We start from the raw sequence: 14,050 nt of genomic DNA, 5'->3' as shown, positions 1-14,050 counted from the left end.
GCACATTCGGGAAGGTCCAGGTTTGTTCATTCCATACCTGGATGATTTTTTGCTGGTAGCTGAGTCAGAGCAGAAACTAAATACTCAAATAGTGAGAACCCTAGATATTCTAGATAAGCTAGGATGGATTGTAAATAATGAAAAATCCTTTCTATCCCCAGCCCAGCAGAAAAGATTCCTAGGAATAGACTTAGACTCATCTTCTCAAAAATCCTACCTACCAGAAGACAAAATTCGCAAACTAAGGGATACAGTAACCGCAGTACTACAAAACCCCAGAATAACCATAAGGAAGGGTATGTCTCTATTAGGTCTATTCACTGCAGCCATCCCAGCAGTACCTTGGGCCCTAATCCACAGTAGACCCTTACAAAGGCGCCTCTTGGAGGTGTGGGATGGGTCTCCCAAAGGGTTAGACAAAAAGACAGTCATTCCCCATGAAGTCACGGATAGTCTTTCCTGGTGGTTAGTAGAGAAAAATCTCACAATGGGTTTAGGTTGGAATATGTATTCTCCAATTTTGGTCACAACTGATGCTAGCCCTAGGGGGTGGGGAGCACACTTAGGGGAGTTGGACTTCCAGGGTAGTTGGGATGGATCTTTCAGGGATAGATCCTCAAACTATCGTGAGTTAGCAGCAATATTAGAAGCCCTAAAATCGGCAAAACATTATGTTAAAAACTCTAACGTGAAAATATTATCAGACAATTCCACCTCAGTGGCACTTGTAAACAAGCAAGGAACCACAAAAAGTACGGCTTTGCTGGACCTCTGTTACAAAATATTCTCCTTTGCAGAAAAAAATCTACTATCCTTATCAGCGGTTCACCTAAAAGGAACACAAAACATCAGGGCAGATTACCTCAGCCGGAATTCACTGCACCAGGGAGAATGGCAACTAAACCCGGAAGTTTTTCACATGATCACGGACTTATGGGGAATACCGGAGGTGGATCTATTCGCCACAAGAGCCAACCGGCAGGTGACAAAGTTCTGTTCGCTGTCTCCCCGGGACCAGCCTCTAGCAATAGACGCATTGTCACAGACTTGGAGGTGGAGGCTAATGTATGCCTTTCCGCCGTTACCTCTTCTTCCAAGGGTACTGAGGAAGATAAGGCAGGACAGGGCCAGGGTGATTCTAGTGGCTCCCTTTTGGCCCAGAAGAGCGTGGTTTTCCTGCCTAACTCAGATGTCCATATCAGACCCATGGGTTCTCCCGGACCGTCCGGATCTTCTTCTTCAGGGGCCAGTGCAGCATCCACAAGTGGACAAGCTCCACTTGACGGCCTGGCTCTTGAAAGGTTAATCCTGAAAGGTAAAGGGTTGTCGGATGCAGTCATCACGACATTGCAAAAAAGTAGAAAGCCTATAACATGTAAAATTTATTTTAGGATTTGGCAGGCATATTTTACTTTTATAGGCACCACGACAATAGACCTTGACAAACCGAACCTGGCTGCGATTCTGGACTTCCTGCAAAAAGGACTTGAGAAAGGACTAAAAGCAGCTACTCTTAAGGTACAGGTCTCGGCTCTAGGAGCATTATACAATCACCCGTTAGCAAAACACCCTTGGATTGTTAGATTCTTTAGGGCCTTAACTAGACTCTGTCCTAAGATTACTAATAGAGTGGCCCCTTGGGATCTTAATATAGTTCTCTCAGCCCTAATAAAAGCCCCTTTTGAGCCGCTAGCAGAGACGTCTCTAAAATTGCTAACTCTAAAAACTGTCCTGTTGGTAGCAATTACGTCGGCCAGGAGGGTAAGTGAGATGATTCACTTCTCGGCCTCGGAACCCTATACAAAGGTTCTAGAGGATAGAATTATACTTACCCCAGATCCAGCTTTCCTGCCGAAGGTTGCTTCAAGTTTTCACAGGTCCCAAGTAGTGGTTTTGCCTTCCTTTTTTGATAAGCCCACAAATGAGGAAGAGAGAGAGTATCATTGTCTAGATGTTAGGAGGGCAGTCCTTGCCTATTTAGACATCACTAGACCATTTAGGAAGTCAAAAAATTTATTTGTACAATTTTCTGGTCCCAATAAAGGGAACAAGGTGGCTAGAGGTACGCTAGCAAACTGGATCAGACAGGCCATAAGTTTATGTTATGTTTCCACTGGTCTTTCGCCTCCTCTCTCTCTTAAGGCTCACTCCACGCGTGCAGTGTCAACATCTTGGGCAGAGAAGGGAGATGTCTCTCTAGAGCAGATCTGTAAGGCTGCCACTTGGTCTTCTCCTCACACTTTTTTTCGTCACTACCGTTTGGATCTGTCTTCTACTTCTGAGATTTCCTTTGGTAGAAGGGTCTTGCAAGCTGTAGTCCCACCCTGAATTCCTCTCTGGTATTCTCTCTGGTGGTGCTGTCATGTCGATGGGGAAAGCCGGAGTTACTCACCGGTAATGTAGTTTCCCCGAGTACATGACAGCACCATTACATTCCCACCCCTTAATACTCTATTTCTCACTGGGTGAACACCTAGGGGGTTCTGTTGACAGTTCATAGGTAAGGAGGTGTTTTCCTATTCTAAAAGCAAGATGGATAAATTTATGTTATGATTATATGTTTGTACACCGTGTATATGCATGATTAAAAATTATAAGGCTCTCTTCAGTCTCGGATATTCACTGAGGGTGGAGAGGAGGGCCTTTCCTTTTATTCTCTAGGTTTCCTGTCCCTGGGGGGCGGAGTCCCTCTCTCTGGTGGTGCTGTCATGTACTCGGGGAAACTACATTACCGGTGAGTAACTCCGGCTTTCCAAGATTCACCCTATGTAAAAGATGGGCTTAAGCGATCTTAAAAACGATCGCAATAACGATTTTTCTTAAGAATCTTCTAACGATTTTTCTCCATCTAAACGCTGATCGTTATAAAAACCAAATTGTTGCTTCAAAATCGTTAATTGTTAGATTGGGCGAATTATCGTTCCGTGTAAACCCAGCAAAAGGCTAAGGGCCCTTTTACACAGAAAGATTATCTGCCAAAGATTTGAAGCCAAAACCAGGAACAAACTATAAACAGAGACCAGGTCATAAAGGAAAGCCTGAGATTTCTCCTCTTTTCAAATCCAGTCCTGGCTTTGGCTTCAAATCTTTGGCAGATAATCTGTCAGATAATCTTTCTGTGTAAAAGGGTCCTTAGGCCTTATTCAGACATCTGCAAATTTTCAGGTCTTACCAACGGGGAGGGAATGTCTCAATATCATGTCAGCAGCGGGGAAACTCTTTGAAGCGGCACTGTAGTGACAGAGCCGCTGGGCCAAAGACCTCTAAATGTAGCTTAGGCTGCGTTCACACTACGTATATTTCAGTCAGTATATGTATATTTCAGTCAGTATATTTCAGTCAGTATTGCAACCAAAACCAGGAGTGAATTAACCCCTAGACGACCCTGGACGTAGGGTTACGTCATGGAAGTCTGTCCCCAGACGACCCATGACGTAACCTTACGTCCTGGGTGTTTTTCCCGCTATGAAGCGCGCTCCGGAGCGGAGCGCGCTTCATAGCAGGTGGGGGCCGGCTGCAAACAGCAGCCGGGACCTCACCGGTAATGACACGCTGCAGCGATCGCGCTGCAGCGTGTCATTAACCCCTTAAACACCGCGATCGCGCCGCGATCGCGGCGCGACCGCGGCGTTTAAGTGTAAGTGACAGGGGGAGTCCCCTGTCACTTACCGATCGGGACCCCAGCAGTGTGACTGAGGGGGTCCCGATCGGTAAAACGGACTGCCGGAGGTCTCTTACCTGCCGCCGTGTGGTCCGATCGGCGATCTGCTACACTGAGCCTGCACAGGCAGGCTCAATGAGCAGATCGCCGATAACACTGATCAATGCTATGCCTATGGCATAGCAATGGTCAGTGTAAAAATCAGAGTAGTGCATGTAAAAGTCCCCCAAAGGGACTTCAAAAGTGTAAAAAAAAAAAAAGTTCAAAACACACACACACTACCCCAAAACCCCTCCCCCAATAAAAGTCTAAATCACCCCCCTTTCCCATTATATAAATAAAACATATAAAAATGAATAAATAGTTAAACATATAATATACCGTAGCGTGTGTAATTGTCCGATCTATTAAAATATAACAAGCATCATTGTGACCGGTAAACGGCGTACACGAAAAGAGTGAAAAAGTGCGCAGATTACCGATTTTATGTTACATTATATATTAAAAAAAATCTATAAAAAGTGATCAAAACGTCCGATCTTCACAAATATGGTATTAATAAAAACTAGAGATCATGGCGGAAAAAATGACACCCCATACAGCCCCGTAGGTGAAAAAATAAAACCGTTATAAGCGTCACAATAGGCCCATTTTATTAATATTTAATTGCCAAAAAAAAGGATTTCATAAAAAAAATACATATATAACATTAGAGAATCTGTGTAACCTGCATATGGTTGTGTTCGGACTGACCTATAGAATAAGTGTCATGTCGCTGTTACCATATAGTGCATTACGTAGACACAGGAACCCCCCAAACGTTACCATATTGCATTCTTATTTACGATTTCACCTATTTATATCTTCATAAATAATATATTTGGAATTCCATCACACATGTTATGGTAAAATGAATGACGCCATTACAAAGTACAACTATTCCTGTAAAAAACAAGCACTTACATGGCATGTAGATAGAAAACTGAGAGTGCTGGAGCTCTTAGAAGGGGAGGAGGGAAAAACGAAAGCACTAAGATCAAAATTTGCGCGGTCCACTGGGTCATTTTGGGCCTGGTCCTCAAAGGGTTAAAAACAAAGGCTCTGTTCACACAATGTTGAAATTGAGTGGATGGCCGCCATTTAATGGCAAATATTTGCTGTTATTTGAGAACAACGGCTGTTATATTGAAATAATGGCAGTTATTTACTGTTATATGGCAGCCATCCACTCAATTTCAACATTATGTGAACAGATCCTTTCTGTGTTTTTAATCCACTCCTGGTTTTGGTTGCAATACTGACTGAAATATACTGACTGAAATATACGTAGTGTGAAGGCAGCCCCCGGGTTCAAACCCACTTGCCGGATCTGCAGCGAGTCTCCTTGCTGCGTTTTTGCAGATCCCAGCCCTATACTTTCATTAGCAGAGAAACTCACAGCAGGGATGTATATCCTTGCTGCGATTTTGTCTGCAGCCCTCCCCATTAACCCCCTAGCCGCCGGACAGTATACATTACCAGGTCCCCGTTCCTGCTTGCTTCGGGGCTCCTGGTGTCTTCACGAAATGTGCCGGGAGCTGCCGAAGCAAGCAGGAGCAGGGACCTGGTAATGTATATCCTGCCCGCCCCCCCCCCCCGAAGCTCCGATCGTCCCCCACACCCCCCGGCCGCACGATCGCCCCCCCGGCTGCACGGGCTGCGTGAAATATTGTTTTAAAAATTACAGTACAGCTTTAAAGCAAAGCTAAGAGAAGTTTGATGATTGCAATGTTTTAGAACAGTCACCCAGCACTTTTTTTTAGACTGAATAGATATCTATCAATGTGTTTACTGACTGACTCCTTTTGTAAAACATAATCAAAAGTTATGTCATAATACTGTCCATGAAAACAAAACACGGACACTGGAGAACATGTTCACAATCTTCAAGTTTGTTATCTGCTTTTAAAATACATGCCTTTGTGCAGAGAGACATTTAATTCCAGAAATTGCGAACATCCTATTCAAATTTTAATGACAAAATTTGTTTAAAAAAATAGTATACTAACATAATCCTTTACCCATAAGAGAGCCATGCAAATTTGTATTTTTATTCAGCATGCAATAGTTGTCTCATTTTAATGCTTGCTATTTTGAGAACAAATGTTCCTAGTGAATGCCTTAAGCATTATGCAATCAGACTGCCATTGTCCTAACTTTCATCAGTCCTATCATTGAAAAACACTTGCTCTGAAGCACAATGTCAGTTTTGGTCTAAGGGCAAAGTGTCCCTGAATAATTCCATATTTCTACATTGAAACTCAAGACACAAAGTGATTTTTGAATCTTGTAAACACACAAATAAGGAAGTAAATAAAACATCATTTAAAATTCTATTGAAGTAAATGTTTTGTGTCATTTTAAGTTTTAGTTAAATTTTTCTGAAGATGAAAATTCTCAAAGGGATAAAATAGAAGTGAACTAAGATATAAAATTAATATTGTGATGCAAGCTACTACTGTAGCTCATGTGGAGCTCCACCACAGGGTGCTGTCTATGGCACCTTAGTAAGTCACTCCCTCAGGTTCACACAAGTGGGAGTATTTTCCCTACTAGGTGTCACTACTGTCTCTACTTAACTTATTGCACAACTGAGGGTGTGGAAAGGTTAAAGGTCATTTTGTACTGCATGTTATGTGCTGACCAGTCTCTATACAAGCTGCCCATCCATAGTGCCCCCAAATGGTAATAATTACCCCTTTTGTAGCCCATGCAGTATTAGTTCCCTTATTTATACCTCTTATTACTGCCCTATACCGAAGTTACCCCATAATAGTTCCACGACACAGTAGTTAAACCATTACTTCCCCCATACAGCAGGTAATTCTATAATAGTGTCTCAAATAGTAGTTAATCCCCCTGTAGTGCCTATAATGTAAGCAATCCCTCCCAATACTGCCCTATTAGTTATTGTAGTAAGCCCCCCCAATAGTGCCCTCTATAATATAGTTTTCAATCCTTTCATATAGTAACTAACTCCTCCCGAAACTGCCCCATATACTAGTTACTTCCCCAATAGTGCCCCATATAGTAGTTAGGCCCCCCCTTAGTGCCTCATATTGTAGCCAATCCCCCCATAGCGCCCCATATGGTAGCCAGTCCCCCAATAGTTCCCCATATAGTATTCAATCACCCTAATAGTTAACCATATAGTATCCAATACCCCCAATTGTTCCCCATATAGTATCCAATCCCCCCAATAGTGTTCCATATAGTATCCAATCCCCAATAGTGTTCCATATCATATCCAATCCCCCCAATAGTTCCCTATATAGCATCCAATCCCCCAATAGTGCTCCAGCCTCTCCCCTCTGTGCAGTGCCCCCACCAGTGACACCAGAGCATCTCCTCATCCCTGCACTGCCCACAGCAGAAAAAGAAAATAAAAAACAGCAACTCATCTGTCCGCTGGTCCCAGCAGCTCCTCTCCTGGCAGAGCGCGCACTCCTCTAGAGGCTGCAGTACACATCCGGCACAGGCAGCATCTCTGTACCCCGCTTCCCGGGCCAGAAGATGATGGGAGTGCGCGCTCTGCCAGGAGAGTTGCTGCTGGGACCAGCGGACAGGTGAGTTGCTGTTTTTTATTTTCCCCCAGGCTGTTTAAGTGAAGAGGACAGTTATTAGCAGCCACAGCGTGGCCTCCTCAATCTAGCGGCCTCAGTTTGACAGCGCCGCAGAGTGGGGAACTGGCTCAGCCCGCCACTGTCTGGCAGAGTACACTAACTACATTGGGCATGGCTCCTCTGGCAACTTCTTTCCTTTTTCCATCACAAAGCACTTACTACTACAAGCACTGGTCTTACCTCAACGGTCAGCAGCTATGTTCTCTGTAATGATTTGCACTGTTTTCATCACGTGTACTGTTTGCCCTGAGTCACTCTTCAGTAAAGTTTTTTATTTTACTAAATGCACGGGAATCTAGTTTACTCAGTTAAAGCAACTAAATCTACACATCTCAGAACACTTGGGCTATTCTCTCTTTCTGTGTGTGGCAAAACAAACAGCCCGGGGGGGGGGGGGGGGGGGGTCCTAACACCACTCCAGGCCACAGTGACAAGTGCCCAAGTGACCCTAAGCTCTCCCGAGGTGCCGAATCATCTAACCCGCTACCATACCGACCATCTGTCATACTCATACATGTGTAAAACATGTTTTACTACTGCCATTTGATGATTAAAAGGGGAAAAAAAAAGTACTACCTAGTGGCATACTGTCATGCTTTAGGCTGGGTCCTTACTTATACGGAACGTGAGCATGGCTATGTAAGAACACCTTTAAACATTATAAATACTGTATCTTTAATAGGATTAATACAACACACCCCTGGTTTAGACAGGTGAAAGGGAGGATTATATTAGTAAACTTACCTGGCTGTCTAAATCAGTGAAGGGGTAAGTGTATATTGAAATCATAAGGCCACTTTAACACTTTCCATGACAGTACCAACACATATACAGCCTTGCTGCATTATACACACACATCTGTGCTAAATGAAAATACACACATCTATGCTACATAAACACACACACACACACACACACTGTGTCTACTTATATAAAGTTTTTGCAGAGAGCCCTTTTACTAGTCATGTGACTAATCATATGGGCAGTGGCGTAGCGACTGCGACAGCCCCCCCTTGCCACCGCAAAGCCCCCCTCCCATTCCCCCTTGTGACCGCAAGCAATTTTGCTTGCGATCACAAGAGGGGGGCTGGGACGGCCCCCGGCTGATGTGCGGCTCCTGTCCCCGGCAGCACATACATCAGTGATCTCTGTGTGCGCTGAGGAAGTACTTCCGGCGCAGGGTGCGTCGATAATAAGCACCCCCGTGCCGGAAGTAACATCCCAGCGCATCAGCTGACAGCCAGACCGGACTGCAGGAGGAGAGAGACACAGCGGGGGAGCGATTTACATCCCTGCTGCAAATTTTGTCTGCAGCCCACTCCATTAACCCCCCCGCCGCCGGAGCTGATACTTCACCTGATCCCGGCTCCGGCGGTTCCCGATGTCTTCAGCAAGCCGGAGCAGGGACCAGGTGAAGTATATGCTCCAGCCAGCTGCCCGCAGCCCCGGCCGCCCGATCGCCCCCCGCAGCCCCAGCTGCGGGGTCGCCCCCCCGCAGCACCGATCGCACGCCCCCCCCATAGCCCCCATGCAGTACAGATTGCTTGCACGCCCCCCTGCAGCCCCGGCCGCCCGATCGTCCCCCTTGATGGGGGCTGCAGGGGGGGCGATCGGTGCTGCCGGGGGGCGATCGAGCGGCCGGGGCTGCGGGGGGGGGGGGGGCGATTGGGGGCGGCGTGCAAGCGATCGGTGCTGCGGGGGGGCGTGCGATCGGTGCTGCGAGGGGGCGGCCGGGGCTGCGGGCGACTGGCTGGAGCATATACTTCACTTGAAGACATCGGGAACCGCTCCGGCGGGGTTAATGGGGTGGGCTGCAGACAAACTCGCAGCAGGGATGTACATCCCTGCTGCGTGTTTGTCTGCCATTAAAAGTATAGGGCCGGGATCTGCAGCGAGTCTCGCTGCAAATACGCAGCAAGGGGACTTGTTGCAGACCCGCCAAGTGGGTTTGTAGCCTAAATATACCTACTACTATATATCCTGGTCCCATAGAGCAATAACATCATATACAGTACATGGAAGGACATGGGTCCAGAAAGGGGGCAGAGCTATTCTAATGAGCACCACTGAAGAGGCAGTTGACACAGGAAGTTAGTTAGTGAGTTGAGTGCAGCTGTGGTAGGAGCAATATCTTCTGAGGGGCCTTCAGCCTGTGAGATTTTACCATAGTCTGTATAATCACTAAAGATAGTGTGACCCATGGGAGTTGTTGAACCAAGGAGCTTATTTTACAGATGAACTTACCACGAGAGAATGTCTGACGTACTTGCTTATCAAGGTATTCATGCTGAGGGGCAACTTACTGACATACCCATTCCATTGGGTTGTGATTCACTACCTATCCAATCCACAAAGGACCACTCCAAAAACATCACCAATCTCCCTTGTAACATCAGTCTCTGGCAGTCGGCCATATGGACAGATATTAAGCACAAGGAAACTGTTCAAGTTATATACTTCTTATGCATGTAGAAGTCACTGTTATACCTCACTGCCTCAACTCCCTGTTGTCTGATTTTCTCTGCCCCTCATCGCCATCAAGGGCTTCTCCATAAACACCTCAGGTAGCAGTAATAGAGAAGCCGCAAAGAGAACTACAAGTATCATCATCACCAAACACCTAGTCCCTCTCTTTAACCTGTGTGGCAGTAATTACCTCAGGAAGAGGGAGAGAGCTATTACCATACGGCCTGTGACAGGAAATATCTTCATTTATTCATTATATCCTCTATCCTCCCTGAGATCCCCTCACACCAGGCTGCTACACTATGCACATTTACCTATACAGTACATTTTTAATATAGTTGTCAGATATTGATTATCATGGTAATAACTATTAGTAATCTAATGTTGTCTTGCGTTATATACTAAAAAATGTCATGTCCTTCACCACAGAAATAAGTTCATTAGAAGAGGTAAATAAGATTGTCTATGGCTTCTATATTTATATAGAAAACAATATAAAAAAAGAAAAATGTAAGCAATGAGAAATATGCAAGATGAAAAACGGCATATGCCAGTGTGTTTGTCTGATGAGCTGTCATGGCAACCAAGCCGCATTTGTTGAATGAGCGGAAGATGAAAGTACTGAATTGGCTGACGTATATCTATTTCTAACAATATACTGGGCTGAGTGAAATAAAAATCCATTTGAATATACTGATATTGAAAGCAAGGAAAATAATATGTAGAATTTGTTGCATAGCGTTAGATTGTAAGGAATGTTATGAGGATTAATCAAATTATATATCTATTTTAGAAGCTGTTGTGCATATTGCCATAAAGATGTGCTCACCGTTTTTTTCTGCAGATTTCTCATTTTTCACAATGTAGATTCAGTACAATGCAACTTCCAACTGCTGTGTCACAAAATGTACCTGCTCAGTACATAGTTTCCTTGGTGTCCTTGCATACAGAGCCACAGAAAGTATCTAGAGAACAGGGACTTCTGTCTTTTTTTTACATTTAAGTGACACTGTCACCTCCTTTTTGCACTCTGACATCTCTACACAGGTGTAAAGGGTGAATTTAGCGGTTTTCATACCTTATTTTATATCATACGTCATGGTGCTTGTTCATGTAAAAAGTCATCTTTTATCAACTGCAGATTGTGTTAAGAGGGTGGAGCCTTGCGGCATTAGCGCCGCTTAGCCCCGCCCACAACGCCACAGTTGGTCCCACCCCCTCGCCGGCCATTGGAACAGGCTGGCCGAAAGGTCTAGACCCCACCCTCTTTACGTTGGCCAACCAATGGACGTCAAGGGGGGGAACAAACGGTGCCGTTGTGGGCAGGGCTAAGTGGCGCTAATGCCGCGAGGCCACGCCCACTTAATACAATCTGCAGCTGATAAAAGGACACTTTTTACTTGAACAAGCAGCAGGATGTATGATATGAAATAAGGTATGAAAAACGCTAAATTTACCCATTACACCTGTGTAGAGATGTCAGAATGCACCAAGGAGGTGACAGTGTCACTTTAAGCCCTGCTTCTGTGTAGTAAACCATAACTGGCTATGCCTCAATGATCACTGAATGGCTCATGGACATAAGTTGCAAGCAGTGCATTACTACTTAACTCCCTATACTTACTAGTCCAGGTCCTCTTTACCATGTCTAGTAAGGCTCACACATCTCTAGGTCAATATCATTGCTTAAAAAAACAAAACAAAAAAAAACGTATTTATGTTTTTAGGATTACATAGTCTAACTAAACGCAAGTAGGTTTGGAGTTTGTATGCAGCCTGAAACTTTACAGACACATAGGTCTAAAGGAACACAAAATGGTAAAAATGTATCAAGACTATTTGCAATGTTGCATTACTTTTTAAATTAAACATACATTGGAGCAATACAAAATTGTATGCAAAAGAGTACCTACAATGAGCTAGGTATGGAACCTGTACAGGGAAAGGAAAGATAACATTTGCACCTGTGCTGTATTTTGGACTCACTCCAGTGTTGGATTTTTAAATACTGTTGCAAAACATGAACCAAATTACTTTCCTGTGGAAGTGGCCTTAAGAGTTTAATTAAAACAATAAAGAAGAGAGATATAAAACTTTATACTTCTCTGTTTGCAAAGTGCAGTTCTGTCAATCTTCTTTTATGTGTTTTTATCCAATTTAACAAGAAGAGGATCCAATAAAAGTAGCATATAGAAAATGGGGGGAAGTTATCATTGTTTTACCTGTGATTTTCGATGTAGAAAAGTCGCAAATGTTTGTACACAACTCACGTCTGTGCACAAAACGGCGCAAATTGGTACAAAATGGCAAAAATCTACTCCAGTCCAGACCACACTAACAAATGTCACCTAAGGGCTCATGACGCACCTGTACGCCATTGGGTCTGGCCGCGCTGTGAAGTGAGCTCAGAAGCTGAGCTCCCTTCACAGCAAGTGGGGACCGGCTGCAATATGCGGCCACCATTGCGCAGCCGCCCACCATTGGACCCTACAGTGCCGCGATTGCGACACTTTAACACCATTCGATCAGGACCACGAGGGTTCCTATCATTTTATCTGACTGCCGGAGGTCTCTTGCCTTCCTCCCGGCAGTCAGATCGGCAATCAGTGTATAGTCTGCACAGGCAGGCTCTATGCAATGATCGCAGTTTACACTGATCAATGCTATGCTATGGCATAACAATGATCAGTGTTAAAAATCCAATGTAAAAATGTTAAATTCCCCTAAGGGGACATAAAAAGTGTAAAGTGAAAAAATGTTTTAAGTTTTTAAAAACACACCTTAGCCCCTCCCCTAATAAAAATTAAATAACCCCCCTTTTCTATTGTATAAATAAAATGCATAAAAATAAAAAATAAACATTATATACTGTAGCATACATAAACGTCCAGTCTATTAAAATAAAGCAATATTGTTCCCGCACTGTGAACGCATTAAACATAAAGCGGTAAAAAAAAAACACCAAGATTGATGATTTTTATTTAAAAAAAAATAATAATAATAATAAAAATGTATCAATATGTCCGATTAAAAACTAGAGATCATGGTGCAAAAAATGATACCCCATACAGCCCCATAAAAATAAAAGTGCTATAAGAGTCACAATAAGGCCATTGTAATCACACCTATTTACAAAAAAAGTTTTGCCGTTAATTACAATAATAAACATTAGAAAAGCTATATAAACTGCATATCGCTGTATTCAGATCGACCTATAGAGTAAATATATTATCAGTTTTACCGTAAAGTGAATTCCGTAAACACGGAACCCCAAGAAAATTTGCTAATTACCCCCCCACACACACACACACACCAATTTACCAATTTCACCCCATAAATGATGTTTTGGGGTTTGTCATACATGTTATGGTAGATTGAAAGTTGCCATTACAAAGTACATCTATTCCTGAAAAAAAAAAACAAGCCCTCACATGGCCCTGTAGATGAAAAAATAAGAGTTATAGCTCTTAGAAGGCGAGGAGGAAAAACTAAAACGCAAAACTGTAATTTGGCCCGGTCCTTAAGGCTATTTTGGGCTCTGTTAAATTATAGTAAACATAAATGCAACACTAAATACTTGTCATTACTGCATGTTAAAGTACAGTATGTTAATAAAAAGTATGTGCAAATTATTTATTCAAAGTGTTTTCTTACAGGTAAAAGAAAAAGGCTCCACAAGGGTTCATGCTTTAAATAATGTCAACAAAGCACTTCAAATCTTGCAAAAAAACAAAGTAAGTAATTGTGAAGTCTAACTTTACAGGTGTTGTCCAGAATAGGACATGTTGGGGAGTGGGAAGAGCTGCAATAATCCCATGAACAAGAAATTACCAGTGCTGGTTTTGGTTGCAATATGAGGGCCACAATACTGAGGGGGTTAATGTTTGTTTTTTTTGTGCCCTTTAAGAAATAATAATATATTGCTGAATCAAAGGTTAAAAATATTGTCATTGAGATGCAGCTTGGAAAATACATTGTATTTCCATATTGTTGCATTCACACTGTGTTTCAGGAGGCTGCTGAAGTCAATGGTGTAAATATGTCATCATTTTCATTGTACTGTAAACTTTATATACAGTGAAATAATAAATAACCTTGTAGAACATTCAGTCAGTTATTCTAATTCTATCAACTTTCACCTCAAGGATAAATTCAAATGAATGAGATTATTTGCTAAGAAAAGTTGCTGTTTCCTAGGGTAGCACACGGAAGATGAATGTGTGGTGGTTTGATGTATTGCACTACCTCATAATTTTACTGG

At 43.3% G+C, this 14,050-nt stretch overlaps 1 protein-coding gene across 11 annotated transcripts in view; it reads left to right on the top strand.

Moving 5' to 3' along the window:
• The window catches only part of DMD (dystrophin), a 1,858,252-nt gene that overhangs the window by 409,040 nt on the left and 1,435,162 nt on the right, over positions 1-14,050 (top strand). For all 11 annotated transcript variants that reach the window (XM_069970999.1, XM_069971008.1, XM_069971005.1 and 8 more), the window contains exon 4: positions 13,446-13,523. In XM_069970999.1, the coding sequence (XP_069827100.1) occupies positions 13,446-13,523 (78 nt within the window). The remainder of the gene's footprint in view (positions 1-13,445; positions 13,524-14,050) is intronic.

The sequence above is a fragment of the Dendropsophus ebraccatus genome, chromosome 5 (genome assembly GCF_027789765.1).
Source record: "Dendropsophus ebraccatus isolate aDenEbr1 chromosome 5, aDenEbr1.pat, whole genome shotgun sequence".
Classification (NCBI taxonomy): domain Eukaryota; kingdom Metazoa; phylum Chordata; class Amphibia; order Anura; family Hylidae; genus Dendropsophus; species Dendropsophus ebraccatus.
This window is presented reverse-complemented; position numbering and strand designations above follow the sequence as displayed.